Source organism: Triturus cristatus, chromosome 4_1 (assembly GCF_964204655.1).
Source record: "Triturus cristatus chromosome 4_1, aTriCri1.1, whole genome shotgun sequence".
NCBI classification, from domain to species: domain Eukaryota; kingdom Metazoa; phylum Chordata; class Amphibia; order Caudata; family Salamandridae; genus Triturus; species Triturus cristatus.
Window position 1 is genome coordinate 386,257,351 of NC_140585.1, and position 14,474 is coordinate 386,271,824.

The window sequence follows — 14,474 nt, forward strand, 5'->3', positions numbered from 1 at the left end:
AGGATTTTCAATGGCCATGTAGCTATGGACAAGGGATTTTTTAGATTCTTTTTCGAACCTCCCATCAGACGGGTAAAACAGTGCTAAGAAAGGCAGATATTGCGTCCCTCTATTGCTACTTCGCTAGTCAAATATATAGCTTGAAATCTCACTTGCACAGACTATTTTTATACTGTCCAGTCAACTCTACTTATTACCACTTTAAAAACAATGGTTGCATTCTAAGATCTGAAGTACAGAAATACTTGCGAGTTTTTGTAAAATCTGATTAATGTCTCATACTAGTTCAAGATACGATAGAAAATGGCTGTACCCTTAGCCTGTACTGTGCTAAGCCGCCTGGAATTTTTACTCTTATTTATTGGCTCACACTATGCTTTTTTCAGATAAATCGGGTTGTATTCTTGTTTTCCAAGGCATCCGAATATAATGAATATGACAAGCACAAGAGAACAGACATTGTATTAAAGATGCAATCTGTGGAAGAAAAAAATGAAGGGATCCATATACACTTGATCATATGTTCTCTGTAATTGTATCTGAGATTGGTTATCACAAACAAAATACCTTTATTAACCAGAGCGCACACAGTACTCAAATGTAATCAGTTCACTGGAAAGTGCCTTTCACCTACAAATAGGATCTGAATAACTAAAGCTTTCTAGGACACCTATAATTCGTACAAAACAGGTCGAATTAGATTTGAAGTGGCTCTTTCATCCACTGAGGGGCTATGAGTTCCAAATTCCAAGTGCATAATATATTTCGGTCTCAAAATACTCCTACACAGATCCTGCATGCGCACCGCCTGACAGATTATGCATAAATGACAGATTTTACACCAACAAAGATGACATACTCCTCTCCTAAAAATACATCACATTTACTTAATAATATGACACAGACATCAACACCTCCGTAACATATCACAGTATTCCTTCTGTACAGATTGAATGTAAATTTTATTTTGACTTATTTTAAATATAGCATACAAAAGCTGTACAACCCTTGCAAAACATCACATTGCATACTCTCCCTCCAAACTTTGAACCATGGAACATGCTGTCGTCTTCCGACAGATCTGATACAGTTAGATTTGACACAGTTCTACCATTTAGTTTGAAGGTCTAATCCTCAAGCTTTTTGTTTCATCTCTGCTGTGAGCAGATATCTTTTTATAAATAATTTAAAAAAAAACATAAATTCACATTTACAAAGAATGGCTTTCAGTTGGCCCTCTTCATCCATTGGTCTCTTGTAGTGTCATTTACATTTTGCTTCAGCCTACCACAGCATACAGCATGGGGCAATGGATCAGCCCACTTCATCCATTAACTAGCTTGAGTAGCGGTATTCTCCTGTGCACAGGTGTAGTTACCCAAACAATCCATTTCAGTGCCAAGGTCTCCTTTAATTTAATTTGTTTTCTGTACAACAAATAATTTTTTAGATTATTTAGTTTTGTAAGGGTCAGATACTCCGTGCCTTTGCTGCCGCTTGAAGTGTGACGTAGCCCACAGGCAATGTTTGCACTGGCCACATTCATATGGACTTTGAAAACCACTCCAAGATTGGCATCCTTCTGTGGGCATGCATGTGGATGCATGAAAAGTCATTGCTGATTATTGACTAACGTATAACAAAACATTCTTGCATAGTCGTTCATATATCTCAACGGAAGAGCATGATCGGCCATCTGAAAATGCCTTTTTTGCTAAACTTTATCATTGCAAAATGCACATCCAGGTTGCTTATAAATTCATCATCCATTTTGCAATAGTAAACTTATAATAAAGTATAGCAAATTAAACAAGCATTGTTAAAGCCATTAACTCGGCAGCCAAAGACAGACCTTTGGGCTTTGCCAATGCTTGTTCTAGTTCGATAGGTAATCTGAATGCACGTTGGGCTTCTAAGAAAACAAATCACAGAAGGGCACTTAAGAACATTTTGAAGGCTTGGAAACAGTAAGAATTACATAAGGAGTCCATCCTGCTTTATTGATGGCACAAGATACGTTTTTGCATCAAGCATTGGTCATTTTCAACTCGATGAATACAACATAGTTTTTCATTTACTGATCCTCTGGTTTTGTAGCTTACGGTAAAATCTCTCCTGCTACTGATCTGGAGCTGAAGATATTTTCGTAGAACTCTATTAGCAGTTCTGCAAACATATTCACAGGAACCAGTGCAGCCAGCGAAAGAGTTCCTTCTGCTGGCCAGATTAGATTCAACCCAAAAACGCAGCCCAGATTGAAAGAGGTCATTTTGTTGGTCAGGCTCTCTTTGTGCACCTAAAACATAACATAGAAAACATCTAAGTTATAATAACCGAAAATATATTAACATTTAAGGAGAAAACAGCTGAATAAACACAATTCATTGGGCACATTATTAACTTAGTTGTAGTTGAATAAGAAAGAGCTCAAACATCTCACACTTTGACAAGTCCATGCAAAACAAATATTAAGGACATATTAAAATTAGAACTGCAAAGGCAAACTCATTTAAGTAGCTAAAATCCAAAATCCTGAAGGGTGCCATTTTTAGGTCTGGCTTGAAAAAGTAACTGTCAGCGAGATGTACTGTTACCAATTTGTTAAAATATACAGAGTGGGATTGGCTCTCACCTCATACTATTGGCTATTTGGTGCATCATTCCGCCTCCCAGAAAGTGGTTCCATTGGAATGCACGAGGGACTATTTTACATCTCAAAAGTAAATTTAATATCCATGCCGTTTGCCACATTTGTCGCCTATATACAGTCTATATAAGGAACCCAATTTCCATTTGCTACATTTTTCTCAACATTGGCAAAGTCAATGAGTCAACGAGGACTTCATATGATAAACAGCATTTGTGCATGCAAATGTGAATGCCAATGTTTACATAGTTTGATGCATTAAAGCCAGACCTACTGGCTTTGCCAAATCTTTCTTTATTAGGTCTGACTCGGCAGCACAGCTGTCTGATAGACATATTGTTATCAATTCTTTAAACTATGCTTTGAGTGAACTTTGGCTTTTTCCAGAGGAGCATCACTCACTCAACTAACACTACTGGCTATTAAGTGTGTATAACACTGTTGTCACATATAATTTTTCTGTATTCTACACAGAAAGCAATCCTGTTTTCTAGCACTGACAAAGCCAACTGGGTAGTTTTTAAAAGAGCATTTGTGAATGTCACTGTTTACATGCACTGGCTTTCCAAACACTTGTTTTTACTTAAATGGATGGCTGGATATTAGCACTTCACAGATCAGTGCATAAAAAGTTAACAGCTTAAAAACGGGTTAACTACAGTTCCCAATTAGATATTAATTGCCAGTGGCAGCTGATCGCAATGCAAAGTGGTGAGGCAGTGCAGGGGAAATACAACAATAAAAAAACACAGAAGAACAAATACAAATTATAAAATAGAACTTACCTGCCGCTGCGGCTACCGCCTTGCTCCTCTTCCGATTCGCAACTCTCATGGCTGGTGCACACTGCACAGGCTCCCAGATGCCAATCCCGACGATGCTTGCATGCCTGGAATACTACTACCCAGCATGAAAGAAGCAATGGGATTGGTCTGAGAGACCTAGTTTGCCGCTCAGACAGGGCCTAGGAGCCTGTGTCTGTTCTCCAGCTGGCTGTGCAACACAGCTAGGGTTGGAGAAATGCTAAGTGCACATGTCGGTTTGGCCGTCCTAAGACGGCCGGCCAAACCGACATTCACACTCAGCAGTGCCCATCACTACTCCCTGACGCTCAGGATTGCCCCACCCTATGACTCAGCTGGCTTTGTGAAAAATAAAATGATAATAAAATTGTTTTATTATTATTTTAATTTTAACTTTTGCCTCTGATGGCTATCAGCAGTGGGGCGATGCTCCTCCGCCATAATGGAGGAGCCGCCCCTGGTAAATGCTACTTTTAACAAAAACCAGTTGTGTTGGAGTGCATAAACTCCCAATCATGGCATCTACCGCTATGATGCGAGAGCATGTGCAATGTGTACTTGTATGTAATGAGTTATTACACGCAACAGTGACATAAGATCACCTCCCCTCCCAAAGCTGCAGCCAGATTTGAGAGCTATCCGTTTCCCTGACTTTACCTATGAGAGGGAGCTCTACCACATCAAATACCTGAATTGCTCACCTTGCCACCAGTCACTGCGTCTTCTTCAAGACTATGGAAGACTGGCACAAAAAAGGTCAACCACTAGGCTGTGACTCTTCCGATCATTGGTTGGGGTAAAACTGTGCTTTCCACAAGGCCCTCATATACCACGACTGCCGCCCTGCCCGCTTAAGTAAATATCAAAATTGTGTCAAGACAAATTTATTATTTATGGTTTAATCTCTTGTTTGCAAACCTGTAGCATTAATCCTTTACTGCCCCCTCTACCACCTATATATATTTGATAAATGTCCTAAGATAGTGCAGAATAAATCCCTATATTACAAATAAATGTATTGCAACAGCATTCTTTAAAAACAGGCCATTATTTTCTTATAACAAATAAACATAATTTATCTCTACATACACCATATATTTGTCATAGCTCCATAAGGAGTCATATTTGTCACCACATTTCCTACACATTTCATTCACTAGTGCTCCAAGGCTCAGTTGTAGTTTCTAGAAGCACCATTATACCATCTAATAAATAACCAGCACAAACGGATGGTGTCTTTTCAAATGGGTAAAATCAGACTAATCATTATGTAGCATTTTCACAATAAAAGTAGGAAAACTACACTTGGATTTTTAAATCTACGTCTCAGTGTAGTTTGTTATTACTTTTTGGAATTCTAAATCTCTCAAGGAATCCGCATGGAAAGCTGTATCTGATGCAAGTTTCCATACATATTCCTTTGATAACCATGTGATTTCCTTGTTAAAAACTCTATATTGTAAGAATAAATTCCCCTGTGCAAATTCACATTTTATCTCCACGGGGAAAATATTTTACTGTGGAGGAATCCCTTCCACTACAGTCCTGCATAATCTGGGGGTTTCCATTTCCTTTCCCAACCTAGAAAGAATATTTACATCAGCACTTGGCTGAAATAAATATATGATCCTTTCCAGACTGCAAAGGGGAATTATTATTGTATATTGTTAATGTCCACTAACGTTCCTGCTTGTGGGCATTCACAACTTCCAAGGCTAACTACGCCTTGGGATGCCCCGGAACACCCTCATTGTCATTGTGCAAACACACTTACAGGAAACAGCCTTTACAAGGATGTCTTCACCACACAGGTAGGATTTTGTTCATTTACCACGTGGCTGTATGAGGGAACAGTGACAGCCGGAACCCCAACATTCCTTTACAACAATGCCTTAACAACAAATTAGTCTTAGCAACGAAAGTCTTGACAATTACATTATTTCACCACCAATATGCCTTTACCATGAATGCCTTTATCACGAAAATCTAAGTATATTACAGGCAAGTATAAACCCTTGTTTTTTATGCATATCTATGTATAATGTGTCTATACTTACCTGTAAAATACTAACATTTTTGCATGGTTAAGGCATGTGTGTAGTAAAAATATTAAATCTAGGCGCACCTGCAGACGGCTCGAAAAGCTATGGAGGAACTCCAAATCCCCAGCCGACCTTGACAACTTCAAAACAGCCACCACCGCTCACCACAAACTCAAGGAAGAAAGTACTCCAGGATAGAATCTCCACCCACGCACACAACAGCAAAGAACTCTTCCGCAACATCAAAGAGTCCGCCCAACCCAACAACGACTACAGACATCCCACACTCCCAGGACCTCTGCAACAGACTCAGCACCTTCTTCCACCACAAAATCAAGACCATTTATGACAACTTCGACAACAAAAACGTCCACGAGGAACCATCTCCCACCATTCTCAGCCCACACTGAATAGCTGGACTGCCCTCAGCATTGAGGACACCCTAAAGATTATGAAGTCCACGCACTCTGTGGCCCCCACAGACCCCTGGCCCCACCACATCTACCACAGAGCCGAAGACATCATTTCCCCCAAGCTTCAACAAATCATCAACCACTCCTTTGAGACCGCCTCCTTCCCCGATGACTGAAAACACGCCGAAATCAACCCTCTCCTTAAAAAACCCTCAGCGGACCCCACTGACTTCAAAATCTTTTAGACCTATCTCCTTGCTCCCGTTCCCATTGAACGTCTTGGAGAAAGCTGTCAAACTGCCGCCTTCATAGAAGAAAACAACATCCTCGACTTCTCCCAATCAGGCTTCAGGAAGAACCATAGTACCGATACCGCCCTTCACGCTGCGGCAGATGGCATTCTCTCCCTCCTCGACAGAGGAGAGATTGTGGCTCTCATCCTCCTAGACCTCTCCACGGCCTTCGATACTGTCTCTCATCGCACCCTAGCCCATAGACTCCATGACGCCAGAAACCGGAACAAGGCCCTCGGCTGGATCCGCTCTTTCCTCTCCCGCAGAACGCAATGGGTTAGACTCCCTCCTTTCCTCTCAGAACCCACTCCAACCATCTACGGAGTCCCCCAAGGCTACTCCATCAGCCCAACCCTGTTCAACTTCAATTTGGCCCCGCTCGCATCCATTGTCAGACCACAAGGACTCAACATCGTATCGTACGCAGATGATACCCAACTCATCCTCTCCCTGTTCAAGGAACCCAACCTCTCCAAACATAACTTTCAAGACGGTATGGAAGCTGTTGCCAGATGGATGAAGAACAGCTGCCTACAACTCAACACAGACAAAACAGAGGTACTCATCATGGGCTCACAACTGATGCCTGAAACAACACCTGGTGGCCCCCTGTCCTCGGGAACTCCCCTCCCCCACGGACCACATAAGCAACCTCAGAATCATCCTGGACTCCAAACTCAAAATGGACCGCCAGATCAACGCTGTCACCTCTTCCTGCTACCACACCCTCCAACTAATCCTAAAGACCTTCAACTGGATTCCCTCCAAACACAGGAAAACCGTCACCCACGCCCTAATCAGCAGAAGACTAGACTAGCGCAATGCACTCTGCGTCGGGATCAACAAGAACCTCACCCGCAAACTACAGAATGTCCAGAACGCCGCCACCAGACTAGTCCTAAACCTACTGCGCCACTGCCACATCAGCCAACACCTACGGACTCTCCACTTGCTCCCCATTGAGAAGAGAATCATCTTCAAGCTTCTCACCCACACCCACAAAGCCGTCCACAACACCGGACCCACCTATATGAACCACTGACTCACGTTCCATGCACCCCAAAGATCCCTCTGCTCGGCCTAGCTCTCCCTTGCAACGGTACCACGCACAAAGAAGACCAGGTCAGGAGGACGCTCCTTCTCCCTCCTTGCTGCCAAGGCATGGAAATCCCTCCCTCTCCACCTCTGACAGACGTTATCACTCCCCAAGTTCTTGAAGCACCTCAAGACCAGGCTCTTCGACGGAGCTCCATAATCTCCCTTGAGCTGCGCCCCCCCCATCAGTGCCTTGAGGCCCCTTTGGGTGAGTAGCTGCGCTCTATATCCCCTGATTGATTGATTGAAAAAAAAACAAAGGTTACAGGGATGTTTTAGTTAGGAATTAGCATTTAAAAAAACCTTATAAATTCACAAAAAAAACAAAGGTTACAGGGACGTTATAGCTAGGGTCAGAATTCACTCATACAAAACCAGAGAAATGTCGCCGTAAAAGATACCCAAGATAATGCGCCCCCACAATGCACTGCTTATGACCTCACATATTACATCACTCATGACATGGTCAGTGACATCACTGATAACATCAATGATGACATGTCAAATGACATCACTGATGATGACATCAGTGATAACATCATCCAGTGACTGAGTGTTTTAAAAAAGTTTGAGTGTTAAAGAACAAGTTACTTACCTTCGGTAACGATGTATCTGTAAGAAACATTAGTTAGTTAGATTCCTCACCTTAGAATATCCCCAGGCGTCAGGCTGGATCCGGAAGATTTTTGTAGCAATACCCCTTGCGCGTCGCTAGGCGTCGTCCGCGGCTCCGCGTCCGTCGTCGGCGTCGTGCGCCGGGATGACATCGTCGGAGTACTTAGACGCCGCCCACGCGCGCTGACGTCAGTTCTTGTACATAGCTTTCCGCGCCAGGGACGCTGAGCCATGCAAGAGACCGACACTGGTGCCAAAAAACTAGGGCCCTGAAGGGAAGATCCGTAACACTAGATATCGGTTCGCAGAAAGGGGAGGCAGGGTGGGTCGGTGAAGAATCTAACAAACTAATGTTTCTTACAGTAACTTGTTCATCTGAAAGAAACACGTTAGTTAGATTCCTCACCTTAGAATAGATACCCCAGCAATACCAACCCCAGAGGTGGGTCTGCGAACCAAGATCACACCAGAAAGTCCTGGAGAACAGAACGGCCAAAGTGGCCATCTCTCCGGACTTGACCGTCCAGGCAATAATGTCTGGCGAACGTGTGTATTGAAGCCCACGTCGCCGCCTGAAAAAGGGACTCCCCGTCCCAAAGCAGTAGTTGCGGCTGTGGCCCGGGTGGAATGGGCTCTAAGCCCGACAGGAGGGACCTTCTTCGCCAAAGAATAGCAGAGTTTAATACACAACACGACCCACCGCGAGATGGTCCGCTTGTGTACGGCTTTACCCTTCTTAGCTCCTACGTATCCAACAAAAAGTTGGTCGTCCACCCGGAACTGTTTTGTGCGGTCCAAATAAAAAGACAGCGCACGTTTTGGGTCCAGACGGTGGAGCCTCTCTTCATCTTTTGAAGGATGCAGAGGCGGAAAGAAGGTGGGCAGCGTGACAGATTGCCCTATGTGAAAGGAAGTCACGACTTTAGGAAGGAAAGAAGGACGAGTCTGGAGGACAACCTTATCCGGATGAACCGAAAGGAAGGGAGGTGATGGACAGAGCCTGGCGCTCACTCACCCGCCTAGCGGAGGTGATAGCCACCAGGAAGGCAGTTTTTAGTGTCAGAAGACGAATGGGACAGTTGTGAAGGGGCTCAAAAGGAGCGCACATCAGATAAGTGAGAACGAGGTTCAAGTCCCACTGAGGCATTACGAAAGGGACAGGAGGGTATAAATGAGTAATGCCCTTGAAAAAGCGTGAAACAATAGGGGACTTGAAAAGTGAAGGCTGATCAGGAAGCCGTAAGAAAGCAGAGATTGCAGCAAGATAACCTTTCAAGGTGCCCAGAGCAGAGCCCTGCTGGGCCAAGGAAAGAAGAAAGAGGAGAACCTCAGAAAGAGGAGAGGAAAGGGGATCCACAGCCTTTGCTGTGCACCATGCCACAAATTTGTTCCACCAGCAGGCGTATACCGTCTTTGTGGAGGGACGCCTGGCTGCCAGAATGACATCACAGACTTCAGGAGGCAAGTCAAATGGCATCAACTGCCGCCGCTCAATCTCCACGCGTGGAGGCTGGATAGGTTCGGGTGGAGGACCGTCCCCTGCTGCTGCGACAGAAGGTCCTCCCGAAGAGGCAGTCGTATCGGGGGATCGATGGACATACTGAGTAGCTCGTGATACCAGTACCTTCGTGCCCAATCCGGAGCCACAAGGGCGACTTGGGCCCGGTCGTGCCTGATCTTCTTCAGCACTCTGGGCAGAAGTGGTATAGGCGGAAAGGCGTACAACAGACCGCAACTCCGCTCGCGACGAAAAGCGTCTCCGAGCGAGTGCCGCCTTGGAAATTCCAACGCGCAGAACTGCTGACATTGCGCGTTCTCTTCGGAGGCGAATAGATCTAACCAAGGCTCTCCCCACTGCAGAAAGTGACCTTGCGCCACGTCCGAGTTCAGACGCCATTCGTGATCCATCATGCACCGGCGGCTGAGTTCGTCTGCTCTGGCGTTCAGAGATCCCGCCAGATGTTGAACCACCAGGTTGATGCCCTGATGTTCCAGCCATGTCCAGAGGCGCAGAGCCTCCTGACAAAGGGTCCAGGACCCCACCCCGCCCTGCTTGTTGCAATACCACATGGCGGTGGTGTTGTCCGTGAACACCTGCACGACACTGCCCCGGACAGAGGGAAGGAAGGCTTTCAGTGCAAGTCGGATCGCCCTCAGCTCCAATAGGTTGATATGGAGCTGAGTCTCCGCCGGAGACCAGAGTCCTCTGATCTCTGCCTCTCCCATATGGCCCCCCCATCCCAGGAGGGACGCATCCGTCACTACTACGTGCTCCGGTTGGGGTAGGGAGAGGGATCTGCCGCTGACCCAATCACGATTCGTGAGCCACCACTGCAACTGCTTCGCAGTGCCCTCCGAGATCAAGACATGGTCGGACAGGTTGCCTCGTTGCTGGGCCCACTGAAACTTCAGGTCCCACTGCAGAGCCCGCATCCGCCATCTGGCGTGAGGTACCAACAGGATGTAGGAGGCCATCAGCCCTAGCACCAACCTGACCGAAACCCAAGACAGAGGACGGAGGATGGAAATCAGGGCCTGAATGTCTCGGACCCGCTGTTCCAGCGGATAGACCCGGAACTGCGCCGAATCGAGAACCGCCCCTATGAAAAGGAGCTTCTGGGAGGGACTCAGATGCGACTTCGGCACATTGATGGAGAACCCCAGCAGGAGGTCTGCCGTAGTCTGGAGGTGGGAGACGACTTGCTGGGGCGAGCCCGCCTTCAACAGCAACTCATCGAGAAGGGGAAGACTGGAACCCCTGATCTGCGCAGATGAGCTGCGACCACCGCCATCACTTTCGTGAACACCCGAGGGGCACTGGTGAGGCCGAAGGGGAGCACGGTGAACTGAAAGTGCTCCTGACCCACCGTGAACCGCAGGTAACGCCGGTGGGCCGGCAGGATGGGGATGTGGAAATAAGGGTCGTGCAAGTCCAACGCTACCATCCAGTCTCCAGGGTCTAGGGCAGCGAGAACCTGAGCCAAAGTTAGCATCTTGAACCGTTCCTTCCGGAGGAAGGCGTGAACGCTCCTGAGGTCCAAGATCGGGCGTAGGCCCCCTTTGCCCTTCTTGGGAACCAGAAAGTAGTGGGAATAACAACCACAACCTACTTCTGGACCAGGAACGCGCTCGACGGCCTCTTTGGCCAAGAGTGCCAAAACTTCCTCCCGTAAAAGATGCAAATGATCCCCCGACATACGGTGGTTCTGCGGTGGCATGGTTGTAGGGGTCGTCTCGAAGGGGAGGGAGTAGCCCCTTCGGACGAGTTGCAGCACCCACTTGTCCGACGTGATGGTGCGCCAGTGGAGCAGGTGATGGCGAACTCTGCCGCCCACTGGCGTGGAATGGGCCTGAAAGCTCGGACTAGGTGGGCTTTGAGGCGGATGCTGCCGGGGTGGATGTGGACTGACCGGCACGTTGTCCTCCAGTTCCGCCTCGGCGGAAGCCACGCCCGCAACCGCTTGCAGGTAGGTTCTGCGGCCGGTGGCTGGGTGGACGTGAGGAGGCACCCCTTCCTTGGCCACGAAAGGGGCGAAAGGCGGAAGTTTGCGGCCGCGGGGCCGAGAGGCCCAAGGACTTGGCCGTGGCCCGGGAGTCCTCGAACCGAGCCAGCGCACTATCCGCCTTCTCACCAAAAAGGCGAGTGCCATCAAAGGGCATGTCCATGAGAGAAGTCTGGACATCCCCTGAAAAGGACGTGGATCTCAGCCACGCGTGACGCCGAAGTGCCACCGTGGTGCTCATCGCCCGACCTAGCGAGTCCGTGGTGTCAAGTCCACACCTGATGGCATGTCGTGCTGCATCTCGCCCGTCTGAAAGTGCTTGGGAGAGTCGCGTCCGGGCCTCCTCCGGACGCAGAGGCAGCACGTCCTCCACCGAATCCCACAGAGCGTGGGAATAACGGTCCAAGATGCAAGCGGTATTTAAGGACCGCAGCCCCAGACTCAGGGACGAGAACAGTTTCTTGCCAAACTGTTCGAGCCTCTTGGATTCCCGATCCGGTGGAGCGGACGGGAAGGAGGATTGGGAAGTGGAGGCCTGGATAACCAGGCTCTCGGGGTGGGGTGTTGAGAGAGGAAACTGGGGTCGCCCGGAGCAGGGCGGTGGCGCCGGGCAACGTTCCGGTCAACAGGAGAGACTGTGGAGGGCTTGGACCAAGTGCCCTGTAGAACGTCTATGAGGGCCTCATTAAACTGCAGCAGAGGCTCAGTAGAGCTTGCTGTCGGTTGTAGGACCTCGGTGAGGACGTTCATCCTCACTGCCACAGCAGGCAACTCCAGCCCAAGGGCTTTGGCCGCCTTGCGCAGCACCACAGAAAAAGCTGCACCCTCCTCCGAGCGTTACAACAAACAAATGATGGACGGAATGCTGACAATGCAGACATTCTCCCCCAGTCAAGAGAGCTGGGTTAAATCCATCGTTCTTTTGCCCACTACGCCACCCCAGTTCAGACATGGCTATATGCAAATCAGTCTTGACCCTGTGCCTCATGGGAACAGTCCAGCCCGAACTGCCAAGCCATGTCTTCCCTGGACCAGAATCAAGCATCCTAGGACCGGTTTCTGGCTATCAGCCGTCATCAGCCAGGATAGCTTGACTCCAGTGGCGTAGTGAGCACGGGTCCCACGTCTGGGAATACCCATCCCACTTAGGGCGAAAAGCGTTACAACAAACAAATGATGGACGGAATGCTGACAATGCAGACATTCTCCCCCAGTCAAGAGATCTGGGTTAAATCCATCGTTCTTTTGCCCACTACGCCACCCCAGTTCAGACATGGCCATATGCAAATCAGTCTTGACCCTGTGCCTCATGGGAACAGTCCAGCCCGAACTGCCAAGCCATGTCTTCCCTGGACCGGAATCAAGCATCCTAGGACCGGTTTCTGGCTATCAGCCGTCATCAGCCAGGATAGCTTGACTCCAGTGGCGTAGTGAGCACAGGTCCCACGTCTGGGAATACCCATCCCACTTAGGGCGAAAAGCGTTACAACAAACAAATGATGGACGGAATGCTGACAATGCAGACATTCTCCCCCAGTCAAGAGATCTGGGTTAAATCCATCGTTCTTTTGCCCACTACGCCACCCCAGTTCAGACATGGCCATATGCAAATCAGTCTTGACCCTGTGCCTCATTGGAACAGTCCAGCCCGAACTGCCAAGCCATGTCTTCCCTGGACCCGGAATCAAGCATCCTAGGACCGGTTTCTGGCTATCAGCCGTCATCAGCCAGGATAGCTTGACTCCAGTGGCGTAGTGAGCACGGGTCCCACGTCTGGGAATACCCATCCCACTTAGGGCGAAAAGCGTTACAACAAACAAATGATGGACGGAATGCTGACAATGCAGACATTCTCCCCCAGTCAAGAGATCTGGGTTAAATCCATCGTTATTTTGCCCACTACGCCACCCAAGTTCAGACATGGCCATATGCAAATCAGTCTTGACCCTGTGCCTCATGGGAACAGTCCAGCCCGAACTGCCAAGCCATGTCTTCCCTGGACCGGAATCAAGCATCCTAGGACCGGTTTCTGGCTATCAGCCGTCATCAGCCAGGATAGCTTGACTCCAGTGGCGTAGTGAGCACGGGTCCCACGTCTGGGAATACCCATCCCACTTAGGGCGAAAAGCGTTACAACAAACAAATGATGGACGGAATGCTGACAATGCAGACATTCTCCCCCAGTCAAGAGATCTGGGTTAAATCCATCGTTCTTTTGCCCACTACGCCACCCCAGTTCAGACATGGCCATATGCAAATCAGTCTTGACCCTGTGCCTCATGGGAACAGTCCAGCCCGAACTGCCAAGCCATGTCTTCCCTGGACCGGAATCAAGCATCCTAGGACCGGTTTCTGGCTATCAGCCGTCATCAGCCAGGATAGCTTGACTCCAGTGGCGTAGTGAGCACGGGTCCCACGTCTGGGAATACCCATCCCACTTAGGGCGAAAAGCGTTACAACAAACAAATGATGGACGGAATGCTGACCATGCAGACATTCTCCCCCAGTCAAGAGATCTGGGTTAAATCCATCGTTATTTTGCCCACTACGCCACCCAAGTTCAGACATGGCCATATGCAAATCAGTCTTGACCCTGTGCCTCATGGGAACAGTCCAGACCGAACTGCCAAGCCATGTCTTCCCTGGACCGGAATCAAGCATCCTAGGACCGGTTTCTGGCTATCAGCCGTCATCAGCCAGGATAGCTTGACTCCAGTGGCGTAGTGAGCACGGGTCCCACGTCTGGGAATACCCATCCCACTTAGGGCGAAAAGCGTTACAACAAACAAATGATGGACGGAATGCTGACAATGCAGACATTCTCCCCCAGTCAAGAGATCTGGGTTAAATCCATTGTTCTTTTGCCCACTACGCCACCCCAGTTCAGACATGGCCATATGCAAATCAGTCTTGACCCTGTGCCTCATGGCCACAGGGTCAAGCCACAGTCGGAGGAGAGATGAAACCAGCGTCTGGAGAGGTATCCAGACCGCTGGCGTCCCCCAATTCCTCTGCCCAGTCCTGGGAAAGCTGGGCCTGTGCGGCCAGAGAGTCCTCAGACCC

The 14,474-nt window shown here is 48.4% G+C and overlaps 1 protein-coding gene across 2 annotated transcripts in view; it reads right to left on the reverse strand.

Annotated features, from left to right (window-relative positions):
* Positions 1-943: 943 nt before the first annotated feature.
* ARHGAP8 (Rho GTPase activating protein 8) overlaps positions 944-14,474 on the reverse strand; it is a 968,737-nt gene continuing 955,206 nt past the window's right edge. For both annotated transcript variants that reach the window (XM_085652441.1, XM_085652442.1), the window contains exon 13: positions 944-2,296. In XM_085652441.1, the coding sequence (XP_085508567.1) occupies positions 2,099-2,296 (198 nt within the window). In that variant the 3' untranslated portion in view covers positions 944-2,098. The remainder of the gene's footprint in view (positions 2,297-14,474) is intronic.